Below are 24,990 nucleotides of genomic sequence, written 5' to 3'. Positions count from 1 at the left end.
TTTGGCAATAAGTGCCCATTGTTGCTGGGTTGCCCTAGGGGCTCCCCTTTTAATTTTCTCTGGCTAACCTTGTTAGAACTACAGTTCTCAAGGGTAGAAAGGATCTTTGGATCCCTTTTACATTTTATTAGATGAGACCAGCACCCCCAGCTTATGTGGAGTGCTGAGGAGATGCTGAGAATCCCGCTTCTATGTTAAATGTAACATTTATGTTACAAGGACAAACCTACTTTTAATGGCTTGTGACAGTGAACCTTTTTATTAATTCTGTGCAGCTTTACCGCGGGCTGTTTGCACAGCCCTGGTAAAGGTACCCATGGCTGCTCATTTTACCAAAATGGCCCCAGTGTTTTTTTGCCATTTTATTGTTCCTTTTCCTTTCTTTTTCCTTCCCCTGACATCCAGGGTGGGAAATTCCTTTGTGTGATTTTTATCTTCGGCAGGAGACCTGTGGACTCCCGCCCAGGCTCAAGAGTGTCTGTGAAGGCAGGAAGCGAGGGGGGGGGGGGGGGGGGGGGGCAAGTCCAGAACTTTGCAGCCTTGGTCTTCCAGCCTGCATGCGAGATTCCAGTTCAAACTGGGAGGCTGGCTGCCCAGAAATGATTGCCAACCCCCTAAGTTTGAATGTTACAAGGCTGTTTGATTGGCTGGGTTCCTGCATAAAAGTAAGAACTTGGAGGCTGAAGAGAGTCGACCACTTGAGGACAACATCCAAAGAAGAGGAGAGCAGACACCAGCAGCACCCACCTGGACCACAAAGTGTCTGGTGAAGCCCTGCATCTGTGCTGACCCGGGTTTCGGATCGACAGGGAAGACCTGTACAGGAGGACTTCCTCCCTTAGGCTGGTCGGACCAACTAGCCTCAAGACAAACTATTTTGGCGCAACCCCCGACTTGCTGCGACTTTCCCAGGCTGCAGAATCCCAATACCCGCAGTACTTCGACCATCTGTGAGTGCATTGTCTTCCGAAGTGCGAATCCGGCCAAAACTGGCACCCAGAGGACCCTACAGAAGCAGGAAATCTGCATCCAGAGTTCCCTCGCTAGAGTCCAGGACAGAGGGATCAAGGAACGTCTAACTGGAGCGGTTTGTTGTTCTTTGGTTCTGAGAAAAAGACAGCAACACCACAAAGCCGCTGAATCCAGAGGAATTCCCTCTCTCGAGTATTGCAGCAGGAGCCCGCCAGATGTCCTCCCTTTTGTCACCACGACCAAGGACCAGGAACAAGGGTCTGCTGCACTGCAATTAGAAGGCATCCAGCTGGAACAACTTCTTCAATTCAAAGGTACTGTGGGGATTGGAGTACATTATCCTTTTGCCATTTGGGGTGTTTCCTACCTTTGGGAGTGCTATTTTACCCTATCTCAAGTTGACGTCAACTCACTTGCACTGGCCTTTCAGCTTGAGCTTCTTGAAGGCGACTCGTCTTGAGCTTCTGTGATTTATTTTTGAACTACTGACTATTTAAGAACATTTCTAAGAAGAGGAGCATCAGAACTTTGACTTTGCCTATTGATTTTGACTGCTGTGGCTCCCTAAAGGCCTCCTTCTGAAACTATTAGCTGTGGCAGTGCTTGTTCCCTTACAGGTTTTAATTATTGAACACTCTTAATGCTGGGACAAAAGAGTGCCTGCATCCCTTTGGGAGAATAGAATACCTGTCTGTTCTGATCAAACCCTAACCTTTCCCTCCTTTAATAACTCAAAACTGCAAAGGTGATACAAAATAAGTGTTATACTGACCTGAAATGGCGTCACCTCTGGGTGCTGGAAAATGTGTAACATATGAGCAAATTCCTCACCTGCTTTATTGTTCACTTTTTGCATTGAATCCTAACTTGGGACTAATGTTACTGATTTTTAAAGAATGCTTTAAATATCTTTGTGTATAAATAATTATATAACTTTGTGTTTAATTAGATACCTGCATTTACAAATTTCATTCTACAGCTCACATTATCACTCCTGAGATAAGCATGGATGTTCAGTCACTCTACCAACTTGTGTAGTAAAGGCCTATATTAAAAGGTTGGTTAACTAATACCAAGAGATAAGTCTTGTAAAGTCCTACACCAGTTGGATTCTACATATTCTTAGCCAACAAAGACACAATGTATTTCAAGGTAGGTAGATCGTATTGGTGAGCTTTTACACTCATTCAGTCAAGAATACTAAAGCAGAACCAATACTTATTACTTTTCAAAGGGGGGAGGAGGGGCGGGGAAATACCAATCAACATTACTAAAGCAACTTATATACGTTTTGGAGGGGCAGAATCCAACTCAAAAGGTAAGCATAAACTAAATAACACTTTGTAACTTCTTCTTTCACAGAGATACAGTTACCACACTAACCTCTTTAACAATTATGTACGTTTACACTTGTTATACTTTCAAGCCAGCATCCTTACCTTATAAAGCCCTTCCCTATTCTAAACGGGAGTGATCACAGAGGTATTACCCAAATTGTTCGAACACAATTGTTCGAATGACCCAATTGATCGAAAGTCAAGGGTCCGATATATAGATAGATATATATATATATATATATATATATAAAATGGGGGGTTGCGGGGGGATATGTAACAATTGACCTTCACAATTCGGTCAATTGTGCAAAGGTCAATTGTGATTCGAACAATTGTAGTTCAAACAATTCATATACATCCATCACAGACACAGAAGAGGGACCCTAGTGGTCTCGGTGCCAGCTGTAGGCAGGTCAGGATAGGTTTCAGTTGCAGGAAAGGCAAAGTTCGAGAGGAATTAACTTCAGAGTTAAGTGTTCAGGGACTTCACAGAAGGCTCCCTATATGTGTTCCAGCATTAGACCTGGGCAAGTGGTATGGACAAACTCCCAACCACACAAATCACCCACTCAGCGTCACAGGATGCACACCAGACTTAAGGTATGGTACATTATTGTTTATTTATAAAATGCCTATACACAGGCAAGTGTTTCAAAGTGCTCTAGGAGGATGGGAACACAGGGAAAATGCAACAGTCGCTCAGAGCCTTTGAAAATCTGAGACGATAATATTCTGCACAAGCAGAGTAAGTGCATAAAATACATTTAACAGTATGGGATATAGCAAATTGGACTGACAGAGATTCTGCAATGTTTACAGTACAATTAGGGGTGAAGACAGGGGAGAAGCAGACAGACAATCTTCAGATGTGGTGCGTACGGATCGAGCAAGTGCACAGAGGGTCACCGGGAGGGAAGGGTCAAGTACACCCGGTCAGTTGAGACTGATTAAGTGCAGAGAGAGCCACTCTCTTGGGTTCATTTCTCAGTGCGTTGAGTGTGGGTGGGGTGTAGGGCTTTAGGCAAGTGCGAGGGAGGACTGGCAGGGGTGCCGGGAACCAGTGAGACTCTGAGGTACACCAGGCGGCCAGTCAGCATGCTGTAAGTAATAGGCGGGAGAGAGGGAAAGGACAGAACTAGGGTAGCAGGGTAGAGGGAGAGAGAAGGGAGAGAAAAGAGGAAGGTCTTGAGGAGTTTCCGGAATTTCAGGAGATCCGGCTCAAGACGTAGTGCGGCAGGGAGGATATTCCAGAGGAAGGCACCTGCTGAGGATTAAGGATCTCCCACCAAATCTCTGTTTGGAGAACCGGCTCAGTCGCAGAAGGTTGGAGCAAGATGAGCGGAGGGCTCTTGAGGGACAGTGTTTAGGTAGGAAGCGTTGAAGGTGGGTGGGTCCCAGGCCCCAGAAAGCCTTGTGGACAATGCAAATGGTCTTTAAATTTGGTCCTTGCAGCCACGAGGAGCCAGCGAAGGGATTTCAGCACCAGAGAGAAGCGGTCCCTGGGCTTGAGGCCAAGAATACATCTTGCGGTTCTGTTCTGGATGAGTTGCAGAGGGCGCAGGGCAGAAGAAGGGAGGTTGAGGAAGAGGCTGTTGCAGTAGTCCAGCCTGGAGAGAACCAGGGCTTTTGAGACAGTGAGCCTCTGGGGGAAAGTGAGAAAGCGTGAGTACCCCTGAGGAGGTGTAGTTGATAGACTATTTAGAGACGTCTGAAATGTGAGAGGAGGAGAGAGTGGAATCAAAGATGACCCCAAGGTTTCTTGCTTCACAGGTGGGTGCAGGGCCAAGGGACGCCAGCCAGAGTGCAAGTGGGAAAGTGGGAGTAGGGGTCCCAATGCAAACGGTCTCAGTCTTAGTGGCGTTGAGGCAGAGGTCGTTTTCAGCACACCATAACAGAATAGCAGTAATAGATAAATATTACCCAAGCCCACACAGTACTAGGAGAAAAGGAGAGCTTCAGAGTGGATGCCTTCAGAATGCAGCAGCACATAACCTGGTCCCTGGATTCTTGGTCTGGAGACGAAAGAACTGGACACTGGATGGGAACTTGCAGAAGTAGTCAGAGGAGGCTTCCAGCAAAGGACTCTTTAAGCTTTCTCGCGGGTCTGTGCATTTGGTGTTTTTTTTTTTTTTACAGCAGCCAGATGAAGAACTAATATCACTGGTCGGATTCTCTTCACTCTATTGGTCCTGCACTCTTGTGAGGGGACTTCGGGTATTCGAAGCGTGCCTCTGGAGATCCTGCAGGAGTCCACGAAAGTTTCAGACAGATTCAGACTTTGGAGTACCATGCACTGTACTCAGGCTCGAGATCCTAGGGTATTGGCGGTTTGCAGCCCAGCAAGGTCGCATCACCTTGTGGGATGGCTCAAAATGCAGGTCGGCTTGGGACTAGTGGATCTGATCAGCCTCCAGATAGGTGTCGTCGCTTGGAACCACCAGCTCAATTGGAAGAAAGGGTTGAATCAGGCTCCGGTTATACAGCGCTGGAAATCGCTACATCTTTCTCTCTGGATTCAGCTTGTGGTCGACTAAGTAGCTTCCAGGTTCACAGTATTTATCAGGAACTACAGCACAACTTCTGCAAACTCACTGCAGTTTACCGAAAGGGGCGGTCTGGCGGTCTAATCAGTACAGCCCCCCTTTGGGATTTGGTTTCTTTCAGGCAAGGTGACGCCTCACTTGCTTCGTGACTTCTCAGAACTGCCTTGGCAGGGAATACAAAGGATTCCTGCAGAAGACAAAACGTCCACTGAGGTTGTTCTCACGTAGAATGGCAGGGGGAGACAGCAGAAACAAGCAAATGGAAAATGGCAAAAAAGAAGGAGCCCACAATTCTAGCAGAATGGTGGCCCTTCTGTGCATTACCAGGGCGTATTTAACAACCTGCAAGTAATAAGGCTAAAAAGTCCCTAAGATAAAATTACCAGGTTACTCACCGTAGTGACCACCTTACTCCTAGTCCATAGTCCCCTTTGCTTCATACTTGTGGGACATCTCTCCGTCCTGTGGGATGGTACCGGAGCACTTTGTAAAAAGCATCCAAGTTTTTTTCAAAAATGTGTCCCTCCTCTCTTTCCTGCGCGGGGCCCGGCACATGGCCGTAACCCCGCCCACCTTGGCTCCGCCCCGCGCATCGCCCATCAGTCCTTTTCTGTCGCCAGGTCAAAGACCCATTAGCAATAACAGAGGAACCTTATTAGAGGGGACGGCGGGCGGGCGTATGGGGGAAAGGGGACTATGGACTAGGAGTAAGGTGGTCACTACGGTGAGTAACCTGGTAATACTCCTACGTCCCGCCCCCTTTCCTCCATACTTGTGGGAGATTCCCAAGCACTCCTTACAGGAACTACGGGTGGATGGAAATCCCCCTTACTGAAACAGGTTCTTCAGCACAGCCCGACCAAACTGAGCGTCCGCTCTTGAGCTCATGTCGAGACAGTAATGCTTACAGAAAGCAGATGGGGAGTCCCAAGTAGCTGCCCTAGCGATGGACTCCCAGGGGACATATTGCTGAAAAGCAACCGCAGCTGCCTTGCCCCGCACCAGGTGTGCATGGATACCCTTAGGAGGTTTCAGCCCTTGGACGGTGAAAGACTCCGTGATGCAGGCAGCAATGCACCTAGAAATAGCTGCCTTAGATGCCGGCTTGTCCTGAGGGTTACCGAAGGTCTCAAAAAGTTGAGAACTCCTAAGCTCGGAAGTCCTGTCCAGGTAGAATTTAAGAGCTCTTCGGACATCAAGACAGTGTAGAACCCCTTCAGCCTCTGAGGCAGGGTTCGGAAAAAAGACCGGAAGGGAAATCGACTGATTCAGATGGAATGCGGTCACAACCTTCGGTAGAAAGGCCGGGTTTGTCCGAAGGACTACCTTGTCCTTGTGAAAGACCAAGAAAGGATGCTCCACCGACAATGCCTGGAGCTCACTCACTCTCCTTGCTGACGTAACGGCGACCAGAAAGGACATTTTCCAAGACAAGTACTTGAGGTCCACCGTAGCCATTGGTTCAAAGGGTTTGTGGCCCAGTGCTGTCAGGACTACATTTAGGTCCCATGGCGGGTACGGATTACGAACCGGAGCGTAGAGGTGTGTCAAACCAGCAAAATGCCTCTTCACCAATGGGTTAGTTAGAGAATAAGAACACAGGTCTGTAGAAAGGTAAGCGGAAACCGCTGAGAGATAAATCCTGCATGAGAGGACATGACTCTGCTAGGGAGGACACGAAGGACAACACCGTTTCAATCGTGGCCACCCTCGGATCCAACTTCTTCTCCAAACACCAATGACAGAACCTGAGCCATTTACTCTTGTATTGAGATCTGGTCAAGGGTTTCCTGGCTGCCTGGATAATGCGCATGCTATCCACAGACAAACTCAGATGCTCTAAAGACTTGAACTCAGGCACCATGCCGCCAAGCTGAGCGATTGTGGGGAGGGGTGCCACATCTGTTCCCCTTGGTGAAGAAGATCGGGAGTTACTGGTAACCTGATCGGCGGATACACCAACAGGTGTTGAAGTTCTGAGAACCAAAACCTGGCCGGCCACCACGGGGCTATGAGTAGAAGGGAACAGTTTGCCGAGTTCTTCAACTTCCAAATTGCACGGTGAACTAGAGGCAGAGGCGGGAAGGCGTAAGCTCTCATGTTGTGCCATGGAATCTCGAGAGCATCCCCCAGAGAGGAGGCTCCCAGCCCCCCTCTGGAGGCATACTGAGGAAGCTTCTTGTTCGCCGCCGCAGCGAAGAGGTCCACCTCCGGTGTGCTCCAGCGCGAGAAAATCCATGAGAGGACCTCCGCCTTCAATTCCCACTCGTAGCTGACCACTGTCCGCTGGCTGAGGGCATCCGCTGTGACATTCAGCTGGCCCGGGATGTGCACTGCAAGCAGCCAGACACCATGAAGCACGGCCCACTCCCAAATCTGGATGGACAGGTCCACGAGGGGGAGGGGAGACTTCGTTCCCCCTTGTTTGTTGATGTAATACATTGACACCACATTGTCCGTTCTTATGCGGACCACCTTGTTGACGATGAGCGGTCTGAACGCCCTGAGCGCTAGGAAGATCGCCAGACGCTCTAAATGATTTATGTGCAGGAGCTTGTCCTGAGGCGACCAGAGGTCTGAAACCTGAAGATCTAACGTCGCACCCCACCCTAGAAGGGAGGAGTCCGTCGTGATCGTCACCATGGGGACTGGGTCCTGAAACCCTGCACCCCCAGACAGATTGCTGAGAGATGACCACCAATCCAGGTCCACTCTCATGGAATCCGGAATCATTATCCACATGGAATCCGGATCCACTGCCGGACGCCATGAACTCCAAAGAGCTATCTGGGTCCGTCTCATCTTGAGACGAGCAAGAGGAAGAGCCAGCACGCACAAGGCCATGAGGCCCAGAAGCCTCTGGAACCACCAGGCCGACATGCTCTCCGACTGCACAAACATCTGACACGTGGCTAACAGTTCCGCCATTCTGTCCCTGGTCAGGTACACTCTGCAGTCGATCGTGTTCTAGCGAAAATCCAGGAAAATCAGGTCCTGCAAGACCGTCATGGAAGATTTCCACCAGTTCACCGACAGCCCAAGATGGAACAGGAGCTGAAGGAGAGACTGGAGATTGCCCGCTGCTGCTAGCGGACAAGGGCTGCGTAATAGCCAGTCGTCCAAATACGGATACACATGGATACCCTGGAGACGAAGATAGGCCGCAATCACCAACATCATCTTCGTAAAGACACACAGCGCCGAGCTGAGGCCAAAAGGAAGCACTCGAAACTGGAAGTGCTCCTCTCCCAAAGAGAAGCGGAGATATCTCCTGTGTGGGTTCCAAATCAGGATATGCATGTACGCGTCCTGAAGATCCACAACACTGAGCCAATCGCCCATCTGTAAGGAGGAGGGTATCTGGCTGGGCGTGATCATCTTGAATTTCTCTTGGGGTAGGAAAAGATTGAACTGGCAAAGGTCGAGGATGGTGCGCAGGCCAGCCTGGTTGGGTTTGGGCACCGTACACAGCCGGGAGTAGAAGCCCTCCCCTCGCTCCCCAAGGGGAACGGGTTCCACAGCTCTGAAGTCCAGATGTTTCTGAACTTCGGCCTTGAGGGAGGTTGAGCCCGACAGCTGAAAAGGCGGGTTGAGGGGTGGGGTAGGGGGTAAAGGTAAGCGGAAGCCCGCTCGAGCGACTGACAAGACCCATCCGTCTTCTGTGATGATCTGCCACGCCTCCCAATGAGACGCAATACGTCCTCCCACCAGGGTCTCATGCGAGCGCTGAAAACCCTCATTTGGTAGGTTTATCAGTGGCGGTGCCACCTGAACCTGATGAGGAGGCTGAGGAGCGGGAGAAAAGCTGTGTGCGTTGTCGTCTACGGCGGTTATTCCCTGCAGGAGTATCCACTCTGCGAGATTTGCGGTCGAGGAAGTCCCTAAAACCAGAGGAGGGCCGACTTTGCGACAACGGTCTCTGGGACTTGAAAGGAGCTTTGACCAGAACAGACAATGATTTAGCCGTCTGAGTGCTATCCTTGGTCTTGGTGAGCTCTACATCAGTAGTAGAATGAAAAAGCTCCTTACCATCGAATGGAAGGTCCAACACCTTGTCTTGCACTTCCTTAGAAAATTTAGTGGCATGCAGCCACGCCTGCCGTGAGGTATGAACCCCAAGCATCAGGCCCCGAGCCGAGGTGTCTACGTGGTGAGCCGCAGCCTCCAGGAGATCCTGGGCCAAGACCCTGGCATCGGAAAGGCCTCCTCTGAAGTCTTCCAACTTCTCGACCGGGATGTGCTCCTCAAACTTCGACAGACCTTTCCACATCCGCATGTTAGCTCCCGCCAATATCAACTCAGCGTTGGCCTGCCTGAGCTGCAAGGCTGAGTTGGCAAAGATTTTCCTCCCTAGGGAGTCCAGGAGCTTGTCCTCCTTTCCCAAGACCCGAGTAGCCGTCGTGGAAGAGGATGCTGCAGGTCTGGATTGCAACGTAGCCGCAGCCACCACTGTGGAGTAGGGAGACGGAAAAGACGACAGGGCCACCTCTTCCGTAGAATGCAGCCTGTACCTCGCGTCAATCTTCTTATTGACAAAAAGTCCCGAGTGTGGTTTTTCCCAGACTCTTCGGACCTCGGCCAGAACGTCCTTCTGCAGGAACAGGCCGGTACGCTCGAAGGGAGACAGGGTGAACGCCCCAGAAAGCACGCCCTCCTGCGGAGCGGGTGCCTCGGGCACCGGAACATCTAAGAAACTCATCATGTCCAGTACCCGGTCATGAAAGGCTCTGATAGAGCGGGTAAGGTCCTTGTTGTCCTGATCGCCTTGAGGGTCATCTGACAGGTCAGGATCCTGCTGAGCCATGTCAGACACTGCCTTGTCCACTGGGGACAATGGAGGCACAGGCGGAAGAGCCGGGGGAGGCACCACAGGCAAGGGAGGCGCCATCGGAACCACCGGAGGAATGGGTGGAGCCGGAGGCGCAGGTGGACAGATCTCCTTGAAAAGCCCTTTGAAATATTCCCTCATGGGGTCGGTGCGCATAAGCGCTTGAAAAGTACCGGAAAGTACCAGGAGATTGCTTCGGAACCTGAGGAGGCCTCTCATGAGGTGGACAAATCCAGGGACTTAACGGGGAAGGGTGCCACACCGGCCCCTCCACCGACGTATCCACATAAATCAAAGGAGCCGCCCCTGCGGGCAATGAAACATTGTGCGGAAGAGGCATCCGGGCGTTCCAATCATAAACTGGCCGGTAAGGATGCGCACAAGGGACCTTAGGTTCACCCAAGGGACTGCGCCCTACACCAGAGGCCGATGGCGTAGCTGTAGGGGTAGCACCTAAAATGGCCGACGTGGTCATGGCGGGAATGGCTGCCATTTTGTCCTCATCTGAGGGGAACTGCGGCACGTGAGGAAGTGAGGCAGGGGTCTCCGTCGATGGATCAGGGGTCTTAATCTTAGCCTTAACATAAAGAATCTCGGCCGAGCCGGTACTATGAGGCCTGGAATGTTTTTGTGACATACCAACCGCCAAATTAGCCTTCGAAGGCAGGACCTCGGCACTGCCGGTAAAAGAAGAACTTTGCTTCTTTGCCCCCTCAACAGATCTGGTATCACCACAAGAGCGGGAATGGTGTGCTTTCACCGACAAAGCCTTGTCCGGCCTCTCAGAACTGTTAGTAGCTTTAGCCTCTGAACAAGGGACCTCGGACCCAGGCCCGGTAACAGCCTTATCTTCACGGGCCTCGAACATCCGTTCGGTAACAACCAGCCCAGCCAAGGCCTCGGGGTGCACCCGGTCTTGTTTTTGAGGGAATCCGACAGAGGCCTCAGAGCGAGCTCCGGTACCCCACGATTCAGTAGAACTGGGTCTACAAACAGCCCGCACAGGAGGGGCCTCGGAGTGTACTCTGGTGTTCACAGGCCCCTTACGGAGACCCTCGGAGAAAACTCCGGTAGAATTATTAGGCCCAACGGGCATCTCAGGGCGAACCCCGGTGACAGAGCGATCAACGCCCCTCCCGGACCGAGAGGAACCCGGAAAGTTATCCCCCGGCTGGGGTGCTCTGAAAAGTAAAGAACTTACTGGGCGTTTCTTCTTCTCGTCGATGAACGCCTGAAAATGCGAAGGAGGAGTTCGTCGGAACACCTCCTCCTACCGTTCCAACCAACAATGAAGTGCCCGGACCGAAAGGGAGTCACAGTAAAAACAGGAGTCCCAACGGTGTTCCGGACCCAAACAATCTAAACAAAGAGGATGGGGATCCGCCGTCGGGAAGCGACGGTGACACGATGAACAATCTGGAAAGTCTAATTTGAAAGACAGACGGACTAGTAAACGAACGGTAGCGAGAGCCAGAGAGGAAAAAAGGGAAGAAAATCTTCCGAGGATGCAAGTGGGTCCGGCCCGATCGAGCGGAGAAAAGGACCGATAGGCGATGCGCAGGGCGGAGCCAAGGTGGGCGGGGTTACAGCCGCGTGCCGGGACCCGCGCAGGAAAGGGGAGGGACACATTTTTGAAAAAAATGTGGATGCTTTTTACAAAGTGCTCTGGTCCCGTCCCACAGGACGGAGAGATGTCCCACAAGTATGGAGGAAAGGGGATGGGACGTAGGAGTACCACTGCAACCAGCCATACAAGTAAACTTGTAATTGTAACAAACATGTCACCAAGTAAGTAAGAAAGGGGACACATTGTATCCCTCAAGTACTTAACATAAGGTGGGCTGTGCTGGCTCACTATATAAAATTTAACGGGGATGGGAATCCCACTTTACTTCTTGTGAAAAGTATTTCACTCAAGAAATAATAAGAGAATTAAAAAGGAAGCCACTGCATTTAAAATGCTATATGCTGCCATAGTACATTACAGTCAGTCCAAAGTAGGAAACTAACTTCAATCATACACTATGGAGAGACATAAAAAGGTCACCCATAAAAAGAGTAAAAGACTAGGTCAAATGGGAAAAAGATTCCCACTTACCTAATGACAAGGTGAAATAATTACCAAGACCAAGCAAAAGGTTCTGGGGTTGATGCACGTCAGGAAGATTTATCATAAAGATGAAAATCGATTGGGACCATGCACACTGTGGTGTATTCATATTAAACAAACGTGTTCTGCATGCTGGCACCATCAAGGGTGAGGATTACATTCATAGGACCTCTATGTATGTACTTTGGGCATACTAGCACCTCCTGAGTAATACCCGTATGCCGTGCCTCTCCCCGGATCAGAAGCGCACCGTAGTGCCGAATCCGCCTGACCTTGGCAAAATCTTCCGCCTGACCCTGCAATGGCGGGCGCATTGTGGCCCCAGAGTGAGGCTCTGGCCGCGTGGCTTCATTGCTAAGCAACTGAAGCTCTTTGTATTGTTCCACATCCGCCGGTAGGCAGAAACGCTGGCCACACGACGAAGGCCTAGACAAAGGCCCCGTTTGCCCCTGTTCACTCATGTGAGCATTTAACGGACCTATTGTGAACTTATGCCTATGCCGAACCCAGACCTTTCTGCATCGTCGCAGCAAACACTAACACTATCATGCGTGAGTAAGTCCAACAATGTCACTGTTAAAACTCTGACTTGTCATGTTCACGTTACATAAATGCTCTTACATAGATCGTATTCTCTACCCTCTCTCATGGCTCCTGACCTCACCAGGTCGGTAGTCAAATACACACAGCAATTAACAAATGCCTTATTCCGACCCGACTTGTATACGTGATTGCATAATGAACTCATCACATGCGTTTCACGCAGAAGTAGCCTAGTTAGCCCTTCCACTTATTGTGATTCATAAAACTGTGTTGCTCATTGAAACTGCCTATCCCAGCGTTGCCACCTATTGCTAGTCAGTTGCATTTGCCCAACTGCTAATTGAATCCTGCATTAGCCTGTTACTTACCTGTTGCTGGATAGATGCATCTAGCCTATGTGCCCTGTGCGCCTTGTGACTATATTGCCGACCTGTCCAGTTACTACTCTGACCACTGGGCCAGCATTGCCCGCTCTATGCTAGTCTGTGTCTCTAGTAATTGCGTCATTATTGTGCCTGTATTGCCCATCTATGCCTAACCTCAGATTTGTGACCACCTCACTGTTTGTTCAGCCTAGGAATCCTGTGACCATTCTTGCTAGCAACACCCATATTATGCTCAACCTGTGATTTCTGTGAGCACACTGCCAGCCTGGCCTCTTACATGCCCAGCCCGCTACTCCTATACCCTCTGTGTTGGCACCGACAGCCCTATGCTTAGTCTGTGACGTTTGTTACAGTTGTACTAGCACTACCGATCTCGCCAAGCCCCATAGCTCTGTGACTATCATCCCTGTACGATCGCCACTCGTACGCCCACCCTACGCATAGTCACCAGCGCCCACTCTGATCTCAGCCACCACCTGCCTAGCCTACTCCTGTGGACACCCTAAATGTTCTATATGGTACACCTACGATCAGCTAGCCTCCCCTCAGACTAAGTATGCACCTGCCAGCCATTTACACAGTTCTACTGAGGACTATCCTACACCTACTTACTACAATAGACGTTAACATGCCTCACACTTTGCCCTTGTCGGCGTCTGCAAATCCTAACGATCCCAACAACCTAAAGGACCTGATCACCAAACCATGCAATCTCGCCCAGAGAAATCTTAAACTTCGTGCCAGACTCCCCAAAATGTATGAGCCCCCAGCCAAATCCCTACACCCCCTAACTACCCTTCTAGAAACCTAAAAAGCACCCAGCCTAACACCAAAATCTCCACGCATTAATCTACTAATACTCAGCACCCACTCCAGCTTAATAGCTGACACTGTCGAGACCCCACCAGTTATCCTAGACCCCTCCACAATAACATGCCAGCTCCTACTGAGACCACACTGCCCGGTATAAGAGGAGCCTTAATAAATGCCTTGTCTTTGGTTGCACATTCCACAGAAATAGCTGACCTAATTTCAAGAGAAAAAATTGACTTCCTTACTATCACGGAATCCTGGCTCCATTCAGCAGCCGGCCCAGCGATTATGTTAGCTATTCCGGAGGACTCTACCCTCTTAAGAATAGACCGCAACACCTCTCGAGGCGGTGGCCTAGCCATAATTGCCAAAACTAGCCTAGCACTGAGACTTGCTTCTCCACTAAATGTAGACTTGTGCAAACTCCTGAACGCTAAGCTAACCATCTCAAATACTCAAACTATATCTATCCACCTTATCTAAAGACCTCCAGGCCCTCTAGGCTCCTTTGAAGAAGATCTCACCGACATCCTATCGGATAACCTCAAAAATGCTTCACCAAGCCTTCTCCTAGGAGACTTTAATCTTGGCTATAAAGACCCCCTAGACCCTAATGCCACACAGATTAATGATTCCATCGAGGAACTAGGATTTCCCCAAAAGGTAACAGGCGCTACACACACTAAAAGGTAGAACCCTTGACTGGATAGTGGAACACCACTGCCAAACTTCCGTCACTGCCATAACACCTTTGCCCTGGTCCGACCACCACTTGATCTCCTTCTCCTTTGAAGCCATAGTCCCCCCCATCATGTCGTCATCATAGCCCGTGCCATTCCCACTAGGAATAAAAAGAACATTACAGCTAACAAACTCATTCCTCTGATCCTCCCCACCTTGAACTCTCTTCCTGCCTCCACAGACCCACTTACTTTGATCAAAGAGTACAATAAAGTAATGCTTTCTGCCCTAGACACCATGGCACCCCTGAAAACTTGAAAGTGCAAACAGAAAAAACATATTAACACATGGTTCTCTCCCCACCTAAAAGCTATTAGATTAGAGAAACGTAAATGTGAACAAATATGGAGACTAGACCCTTCAGGTACTAACAAAAACAACCTCACTAAACTAGCTTCCTTGTACAAAAAAAATAATCCTTGACAAACAAGATCTTATAATCTGTGCATTTACCCAAGCTAAGTCCAATACTAAAGAATTGTTCATAATTCTCAAACAAATGCAAAAATCTATCCAAGCCCCCGATACCTGCCTTAAAGACAAAACATGGTGCACCAGTATTCAGAGTGCCCTAGCTAATAAAATAACGACCCTTCAGGCTAAAATTAACAACAAAAAAGAATCCCTCTTACTCGCCTCCAATTCTAACATCACTGCCCCTCTGCCTCCGATCACCTCACCTCTCGTCCCTTCTGAACTGCCTCAACCCCTTTTCAACTTCAAGAAAGTACCCATTCTAGAAGTTGAAAAAGTCATCCTAACTCTCAAACCGTCCAACTGCCATGGTGACCCCTGCCCAGCACAAATTAATAAAGGATGCCGCACGGGACCTCTCCCCATTCATAACTAAGCTTATAAGGAACAAGTTACTTACCTGTAACTGTTGTTCTCCAGCATGGGTCTGGCATGGATTCACATGCTCATGAATATTCCCCGTCGTCAGGCTGGGAATCCTCGGTAAAGAAAAAACCAGTATCAGTTTCGTTTCTGATCTGTCTTTCGTAGTAATAACCAATCACTGGTCTCTGCGTCATACTGACCACAGCCAATGACTGCCCTCTACCTAAGCACCGCCTCTGGCAGCCATCTTCAGATTTGGAAGCACGTGAAGTGGCAGTATGACCAAGTGAAGAGCCGCAGAGGGGTAGGCGGGAGGGTTCGCATGTGAATCCATGCCAGACCCATGCTGGAGAACAACAGTTACAGGTAAGTAACTTGTTCCTTCTCCAGCATGGGGTCTGGCATGGATTCACATGCTCATGAATAAAGAATACATAGCAGTACACACATGCACAACCACGGGAGGTGGCAAAGGCTCAACATTAAGCATCACATCAACTCAACATTAAGCATCTTACCTCCTCACCAGGCTCACCTCAGGCGAACAGGTTGCGCAGCACTGCTTGGCCGACCCTGGACTCCTCCCTGGAATCCCGGTCGACGCAGTAGAATTTCGTGAAGGTGTGCGTCGACCTCCACGTAGCAGCCCTGCATATGTCCAGCAGGGGCACACCAGATAGGAACGCCGTGGTAGCTGCGATCGCTCTGGTGGAATGGGCTCTCGGACGGCCAGGCAGCGGTCGGTTTGCCAACCGGTGACAGCACATGATACAGCCGGAGAGCCATCTGGAGATGGAAGCCTTCGAGAGAGCCTTCCCCTGATTGACAGGTCCAAAGTTCACAAAGAGTTGTGACGTCTTCCGAAAACCCTTTGTGCGGTCCACGTAGAACTTCAGCGCTCTAGCTACATCCAGCGAGTGCAAAGTCCTCTCAGCCGGCGACGAAGGCGACGGGAAGAACACAGGTAACACCAAGGGTTCGTTGAGATGGAAGTCCGACGGTACCTTGGGCATGAAGGAGGGGTGCGTCCTGAGCACTACCCTCGTGTCGTGGAAAGTCAAGTACGGGGCCTTGCAGGAAAGGGCCTGGATCTCTCTCACTCGTCGTGCGGAGGTGATGGCCACAAGAAAAGCTGTTTTCCACGATAGAAACTTCAACGGGGCCGAGTGCAGAGGCTCGAACGGAGGTCCCATGAGCTTGGTCAGCACCACGTTGAGCTCCCACGCCGGGGCCGGAGCCTTCACCGGCGGGAACGATCTGAACAGTCCCTTCATGAACTCTTTCACCAGACGATGAGACCACAAGGACGTCCGGCCCGTGGTTCTGGTGTATCGGGAGATCGCAGCAAGATGAATCTTGATGGACGCGTGTGCCAGACCAGCTTTGGCCAGCGTCAGCAGGTACGGCAGTACTTGGGGAGCCGTAATCCGTAGAGGGTTAATCTTCTGTGCGCGGCACCAGACAGAGAACCTCTTCCATTTGTGTCCGTAGCATTTAAGAGTCGAGGACGCCCTGGCCTTTGCAAGAACCTCTCTGCAATCGGCCGGTATGTCGTATCCTCCAAACTCTAGCGCTGCAGGAGCCAGGCCTGCAAGTTCAGCGACTTCGGGTCGTGGTGGAGGATGGCGCCTCCTTCCCTGGAGAGTAGATCCGCGTCCGCCGGCAGCTTGATCGGCGGGGACGCTGACAAGTCCAGCAAGTCCGGGAACCATATCTGCCTCGGCCACGCAGGTGCGACGAGGATCATCCTGCACCGTGACCTCTTGAGCTGGTTGATGAGCCGGATTAGCAGAGGCAAAGGAGGGAACGCGTAGAGGAACAGGCCCTCCCAGGGGAACGAGAAAGCATCGCCCATGCTCCTCGTCTGGGGAAACCTGCTGGCGAACCTCCGGCACTTGGTGTTCGTCGCCGTCGCGAACAGGTCGATCTGGGGTGTGCCCCACCGTCGGAAGAGGCGATCCACCAGACCCTGCCGTAGTTCCCACTCGTGGCACGAGCGCAGCTCCCTGCTGAGTGAGTCAGCGATGGTGTTTTTTATCCCTGCCAGATGAAACGGCACCAGAAAAATCCCTTGGGCGACGGCCCAATGCCACAGGTCCTGCGCCTCCTTGGACAGCGCTGGGGACCTGGTTCCGCCCCGTTTCCTGATGTAAAACATGGTGGTGGTGTTGTCGGTGAAGATCCTCACCACCTTGCCCTTGAGGGACGGAAGGAAGGACCTGAGGGCCCAAAACACTGCACGGAGCTCCAGGACGTTGATATGCAGGGACTTCTCCGTCGGGGGCCAGAGTCCCCTTGCGTGCAGATTTTCGGTGTGCGCTCCCCACCCTTCCAGGGAGGCATCCGTGGTCACAGTCTCCTGGTGGGCTGGGGCCTGGAAGTCCATGCCCGCCGTCAGATGCGCGCGGGTGCCCCACCACCGTATCGCTCGTCGGAAGCTCTCGTCGAGCTTGATCCTTTCCTCGAAGCTGCCCGTCGTCTGGATCCAGCGCGCATCCAGGAATTCTTGCAACGGGCGCATCTGGAGCCTGCACATGGGAATGAGGTAGATGCAGGAAGACATCATCCCGAGGAGGGACTTGATGGACCTCACTTTGGCCGCGTCGGCCACCAACATCCGTTGCACCTTGCCCAAGATGGTCCTGGTCCTCTCCTCCGACGGGGAGGCCAGAAGGGACACTGTGTCGAGCCTCGCTCCCAGAAACAGTGCGACTTGCGCGGGCACCAGGTGGGATTTGGCGTAGTTCACGGAGAATCCCAGGTCCGTGAGGAGTTGGACGGTCCTTGCCGTGTGGACCACGGCGAGCTCCCTCGTCTTGGCGCGGATGAGCCAGTCGTCCAGGTAGGGGTAGACGTGAATCCCCTCGCGGCGCAGCTGCGCCGCCACCGGTGCGAGGCACTTGGTGAATACCCTGGGTGCCGACCGTAGTCCGAAGGGAAGGGCTTTGAACTGGTAATGACGCCCTTGGACCACGAACCTGAGGAATTTCCGGTGCCCCTTTAGGATGGGAATGTGGAAGTAGGCATCCTCCAAATCCAACGACGATAGGAAGTCTCCTTCCTCCAGCTGACCCAGGACGTGCTGGAGGGTGACCATCCGGAACTTCTGCGCCTTGATGAACTTGTTCAGACGTCGCAGGTCTAGGATGGGGCGCCATCCTCCCGTCTTCTTCTTCACGAGGAAGTAGACTCCGGAGCCCCGAAGCCCCTTTGGGACGAGTTCGATGGCGCCCTTCCTGAGCATCGCCTTCACCTCCAGGAGAAGTTGAGGGGCGTGAAGTTCTTTCCTGGCCACGGGGGGGACGCGCGGGCACCTTTTTTGAAACTCAAGCGCGTGGCCCCGGGCCAGGGCGTCCAGCACCCAACGGTCGGTGGAGATGGACTCCCACACGCTGACGAAGCCCGCCAGCCGGCCTCCCACCGGGGTGCTTCGGTGGGGGCCCGACCCCACGGCCGGTTCAATCCTGCTTGGACGCGGCCTTGCCGCCTTGACCTCCTTGGCGACGACGGCGGGGTCCGCTAGACTTGCCTCGTCCTCTGTAGGCCTCTTGCGACGACGAGCGGGCCGCTTGACGGTAGGAAGCGAAACTGCCGCCGGAACCTTTGGAGGCGCCCTTGCCTCCGCTGCTCCGAAAGGGCGTCCGTCGTTGCTGCAGAACTCCAAGGGCCCGGGCCGTCTCAGTATCCGCCTTGATGGCCTGAAGGGAATCGTCCACTGTCTTCCCAAACAGATTGTTCCCGTCGAAGGGCATGTCCAGGACTCTGGTCTGGACGTCCTGCCGGAAGTCCGTAGCTTTGAGCCATCCACGACGTCGAAGGCAAACGCCGTTGCCCAGCTGGCGGAACCCAGTGTCGGCGATGTCCGTCGCCACGGTGATGGCGTGGTCCGAGGCCACCTCACCTTCCTGCAGGATCTCCAGGGCCTCCGCCCTCTTGTCGTCCGGCAGAAAATCCAGCAGGGGAGCTATCTTGTACCAGAGCTCCCTGTCGTAGCGAGCCACGATAGCCAAGGCGTTGGCCGCTTTAATCGTCGTCGCTGCCGACGAGATGACTCTACGTCCCATAGCATCCAATTTCCTTCCCTCGCCGTCCGGCGGGGAGGTCGATGTGGAGGCCGCACCCCCCCCCCGCTTTCTTCCTGGCTGCCGCGGAGACGACGGAATCCGGGGTAGGCTGCGCCCGGAGGCACAGGGGGGCCGTGTCCGGGACCCGGTACTTTTTCTCGTACCGGTCTCTTCTAGCTGGCGTCGTGGAAGGGTTCTTGAGGAGGGAAAGGCCCTCATCCCAAATGTCGTCCAACAGAGGCACTGCGAGGACCGTCTTCCTCTTGGCCTCGCGCCGCTGATAAAGGAAGCCTTCCTTTTTCTTCTCCTCAGGGCAGAGTTGGAAAAGCTCGGAAGCCCTGGAGATCATGGAGTGGAAAGATCCGATCTCGTCGGGCGGAGAAGCCCTGGCGGGAGGCGACGACGGAAAATCCTCGTCGTATGCCTCGTCGTCCGTACCCGTCGCTGCCGTGTCAGTCCCCGTATCATCCCCTCGGGTGGACGGGGAGGAGGGCTGGACGGGGCGCGACGGTTGAAAAGGAGGTGGTGGATGGATCCTTCTTTTCTTGGTAGGGGGAACACCAGAAGGTCCCGGTTCTGGATCCCCCGACGGGAGAGGTTCCTCCGTCGGTAACGGTAGCCTCGTCCTTATCTCGGAGCATAAGGACTGTATGGCCAACAAAATGGCCGCCGAGTTGTCTTGCGGCGCTGGCAGAGGGGAGTCCGACGGGCGAGCAGGGGCCCCGTCGGTATCCTCGACGATGTCGTCGTCGTCACCTGCGTCGGGGTCCATTCCGACGGGCTGGCCTTCTTCCACGCCTAGGCCGTGGCTTAAGACCTCGATCAGTTCCTCTTCTGAGGTTGAGGCCGAATCTACGACGACGCCCTGCCCCCCCCCTTCTTCCCCACGGAGGGTTTCACGGGGGTCCTATCGATGGGCACAAAAGAAGACTCCCTCCGAGGAGGCAGGGAGATTCTGGGCCCCGAGGTCGCCACCACTGGTGCAGCCTCCACAGGCTGAGCCAGGGCCGCCGCGACCGTTTCGATAGAGGGCTTGGTCGGATGGATCAAGCCTTCACCACCTTAGGTGCGCTCACCGCCTTATCCTTGAGGGAGGGGGCACTGCCACGCTCCTCCTCTGCCTTAGAGCTCGACCGGGGCCTCTCCAGGAGCTTCGCCGGGTGCTCGGCCTTCCTCTTACCCGACCCAGAGCGTTGGCTCGTGGTTGATGGTGCTGGGGAGGGTGTGCCCTGCCTGACGCCCGTAGAGCCCGACCGTTCGGCGCTCCCGGTGCCAGCGGACTCGCGGTGCTTAGCCTTATGTTGGGCCCCCGTCGCCGGGGCGCCCTCAAAGGTCTTAGAAGACCGCTCGGATTTCTTCTTCTTCTCGCCAGACGGGCTCTTACCCTCCAGCCAGTTGGCGAGACGTTGATGGCGGTCCTTCATGGTCCGTTCCGACATGCTGCCGCAAAACGCACAGTCCTTCTCCACGTGCGTCTTGTCCTCATGAAGGCAGTAAAGGCAGAAAGAGTGTTCGTCCTCCTTAAAGACGTTCTGCAGCTGGCATCCAGGGCAGACCCTGAACAGCTTTCCGGGCGTCGAGCTTCCCTTCTCCTGGGCCATCTCCGAGACCGGGCCTGAGAAGCTTCTGGAGTCCTCCGAAGTGTAGCTCGACGAAATCTTCACCCTTGAGGGGCACAGACGAATCCGACACGGGTCCCCGTTGATCGGATGTAGGATCGGTGGAGCTTGAGGCTCTTTTGACCGAAAGAATCGAAGTTTTTTGTGAAAAAAGCGCGAAAATTAGCACTAACGCTCGAGAGCAATAGCACGAGGATCCCAACACATGAACGTGCGGTAAAAATCTGAAGATGGCTGCCAGAGGCGGTGCTTAGGTAGAGGGCAGTCATTGGCTGTGGTCAGTATGACGCAGAGACCAGTGATTGGTTATTACTACGAAAGACAGATCAGAAACGAAACTGATACTGGTTTTTTCTTTACCGAGGATTCCCAGCCCGACGACGGGGAATATTCATGAGCATGTGAATCCATGCCAGACCCCATGCTGGAGAAATGCCTCATTCTCTACCGGCACCATTCCCAACAACCTGAAACAATCGTGGGTCCGCCCACTCCTACAAAAACCTACACTTGACCCATCCATTCCCACTATTGTCCCATTAAGACAGTACTATTCCTGCTTAAAATCCTTGACAAGGTAGCGTACCTCCAAATCCAACAATATTTGGAATGTAACCACCTCCTAGCAGTACGTCAGTCAGGTTTCAGACCGCAAAACGGAACGGAAACTGCACCGATTGACCTCAAGGCACAAATAGACACCCTATGAGACAACGGTAATACAGCACTACTACTGTTGCTCAACCTCTCAGCGGCGTTTGATTTAGTTGATCACAAGATTCTTTGCCACCACCTTGACTCTGCTACCCACTTCTCACAAGAAGCCATAGGATGGATTCAATCCTTCTTAGATAATAGAACCATGCGGGTCTTCGCACCCTCAGCAGCGGCGGACCCCATACCTATTACCTGCGCTGTGCCTCAGGGTCCACGCGTTTCGCCCACTCTGTACAACATCTTTACGAAGCCCCTTTTACGATGATCTAGATGGCCTGGGTATCACCTACACTAACTATGCAGATGATACACAGATCCTCATCCCATTGACGGGACATTACAACAAGGATTTGGCCTTCGTGATCAGAGTGTATCTCATCATCCAGGCATGGATGGCCTCTCATGGACTATGCCTGAATGATGACAAAACGGAACTCCTTATAGTCGCACCACAGCAAATCTCAATAAATTAGGACATCGCTATTCTAATTTCATCATAGATAACATTAACATTACAGTAGCCAAGGAAGTTAAAACTCTTGGTTGCTACAGATTCTACTCTCACCTTCAAAAAACAAGTAAACTCCATGGCCTTTCCTTACACCCAATGATTGCATCACTCTAGCAAGATCCTTGGTATTATCCAAATTGGACTACTGTAATGCCCTATACGTAGGGTGTAACAAATACATCATTAACAAGATTCAGATCTTACAATACAATGCTCTGAAAGCAGCTCTCAACATTCCCAAGAAATCACACATATCTGAACTCGGAAGATCCAACAACTGGCTCTCCACCAAAGATAAAATCTTCCTTAAATCAGCCTCCCCGACTCATAAATGTTTACACATGGCCGCTCCACAGTACCTTACCACTAGATTCCTACGACAATCCACCAACCGCCCCTCTAGAACAGCCACTGCCAACCTACTTCGAGTGCCTAGATTCAAACATACAAAGACTGGTGTTAGTAGCCTCCCGGTCAAAGCTGCCCAAAATTGGAACTCACTCCCACCCTCTCCAAGGGAAGACATGTCTTACCCACGTTTTAGATCTAACCTTATCCTATGGATTAAGGAACATGACATTTGACCTCTTACCACTACTAATGTATATAATTGTTGTCTGTTGTCTCCAGCTACCACCTGCTTACTTGTATGCTATCTGCCAGCACTATTCATTAATGTATTGTATTGTAACGCACAGCAATGTAACCTAAACTGAACAAGCCCCTTTTGCTTTCGGCGCCCTAATACCCTCGGGTCTGGTGTGCATTATAAATAAACAAACAAACATATCAGACACTTAACACTTGTACTCCGCTTCAGGTACTGGCTTTCCCTCTTGGCCATAATGTGGTATGAAGAGTATCACTTTGCCACCTTGTGCCACAGTTCTCGGATTATTTGTGAAAAACTACAAGCACTTAGACATGCCCTGAATGTCATTAAAAAATGTGGTAATCTAGAATTGTACTTTATCGGTTATAAAAAGGAAATGCTTTTTACAGGCAGGATTAAAAGATCAATTTTAACTTTGAAGATTTGAGCAGGTGCAGTGAAAAACTGCTGTACACAAAAGCATTTCAAATATTACATGTCACTGTTAATAAGCATTTTACGCACTAATGATAAAAATACCTCTGGTTACAAAAAGGCACAATTATTTTGCTTTGAATATTACTTTCGATTCTTGCAGTGGACATTTGACAAGAGCAGTGATAGGTTGCTGCTCCCTCTGCTTTATTTAATGCATTTTCCTTTCATTCCATAAACTGGCAGATATTCCCCAGGAAGGCAAAGGACAATTGCATTTGTTTTTGGGCAAAGAAGCTGTTGAGTTATACATAAAGCATTAGGAGGAAAGAGAAACTCATAATGGGGAGAATGAAGTAGGACGCATACCAAGTTGTGCATACATGGGAAAACTCAGTCTGCATAGAGGTGATTTAGAGGGGGATTATGGTTAAATTAGGTTTTAACTTTTGCTACAGTGTGAACGGCAAACTAATTGAAAACTTGAAAAGGTTGGACAAATAATTCGGAGACCTGTGAAAGGGGCGCATGTGTCCAACGTGCTTCAGTTCACTTACCAATGGCTGACCTGGAGTAACTGGTTTAGCCTCGCCATCACTGCCAGATGAAATGTCATCTGCATCGCCAAACAGATTTGCAGCAGCATCATTATCTTAAGAGAAAAACCCACAGAAAAATAATTATCCATCCAAAAAAAAAAAATATATATATATATATATATATATCTTACTTAGGGGTGATCTTGGTAAAGTAACCCTAAAATGTGTCTCGGAACACATTAAGAAATTAATATAGAGTTGAAAAATATAAAATGTCCTAAGCAACTACAGGCGACATTTTTAAAATACAAACTAAATATTTTATGAATGAATAACACCACAATCTTGGCACACCATTCGTCATTCAATCTCAAGGCGATTGTATATCTGCATGCCAGTCCTTTTAGTAAAAGTTTGAACAGATTGTACACACACTTCCCGCACAATTCATCTGTCTCCCACAAGAATATTCAATGTAGATCTTCAATGAAGAAACTTTAAAATTAAGGGGTGATCTGGTTGCAGTGCAAAACCTAAAAACCATAGAAACTCGCCAGTTATGGTAACCTATGCAATTATAACTTGCACCCAACCATGCGCTGCTTTTAACACATGTGCTTTAACATAGGACATCACCAATGAAATAGGGCCTCATTACACGTTTGGTGATAACTCAGCAGTAATCTACCGATATACCACCAAACAGATTCACATTCCGGCAGAATGGGGTATGGCGGTATTAGTTCTCATTTATGTTGGACTCCATGGGGATTTCGGCAGAATTACCTCTGGCAGTAATTCTGCCGAAATGTCCGGTTTTTGGTGGTAAGGGGGTGGAATTACCTCTAGCATTCTGCTGGAGGTTTTTCCTTCACCCTACAGCCAAAGCCATAGTTGGGCTGTGCGGCAATGCTTCGCCCAACGCATTACAGTTGTTTTGCGACGCACTGCCCAACTCATAATGAGGCCCAAAGTGTGTCACTTTTACAAATGCTTGAAAAAGCTGTACGATAAATCAGCCCACACAATGGCTATGGCCTATGAAGCTTTTCTTGTTTACTGACGGTAAACACAGGCCTTGACCTGTAGCTACTGCATTGAGAACAAGCATTAAAATATTCAGGATATGGTGCATATGCAGCAAACATTGGGCAATAGGCTTCAGTCAGTGTCCTTGGAATTTAGCCAGTGCTCGTGGTGCTCTCACACTGAACTTCAAAGCAGTACACAGACCACTTCCAACACTTGCATAAGCTATAAGTATGACTTCTTCCACTAAAATCCCATGTTCATATTCTGGTCGTCTTACTCGTTTCCTAGATGTTAATCTGATTGTGGATCAAATTTGTATGCACCAATGCTCGAAGTATAAGTTCTATGTATATATACACACACACACA

At 50.9% G+C, this 24,990-nt stretch overlaps 1 protein-coding gene across 1 annotated transcript in view; it reads right to left on the bottom strand.

Annotated features, from left to right (window-relative positions):
* Positions 1–24,990, bottom strand: part of LEO1 (LEO1 homolog, Paf1/RNA polymerase II complex component) — an 892,878-nt gene that overhangs the window by 676,669 nt on the left and 191,219 nt on the right. The window contains exon 4 of the mRNA XM_069624834.1: positions 23,609–23,703. Coding sequence (XP_069480935.1) covers positions 23,609–23,703 — 95 coding nt within the window. The remainder of the gene's footprint in view (positions 1–23,608; positions 23,704–24,990) is intronic.

This window comes from Ambystoma mexicanum, chromosome 11, assembly GCF_040938575.1.
Source record: "Ambystoma mexicanum isolate Mex_15411 chromosome 11, UKY_AmexF1_1, whole genome shotgun sequence".
In the NCBI taxonomy this organism is placed as follows: Eukaryota; Metazoa; Chordata; class Amphibia; order Caudata; family Ambystomatidae; genus Ambystoma; species Ambystoma mexicanum.
Note: the sequence above shows the minus strand (reverse complement) of the source record. Positions and strands in the feature narration are given on the sequence as shown.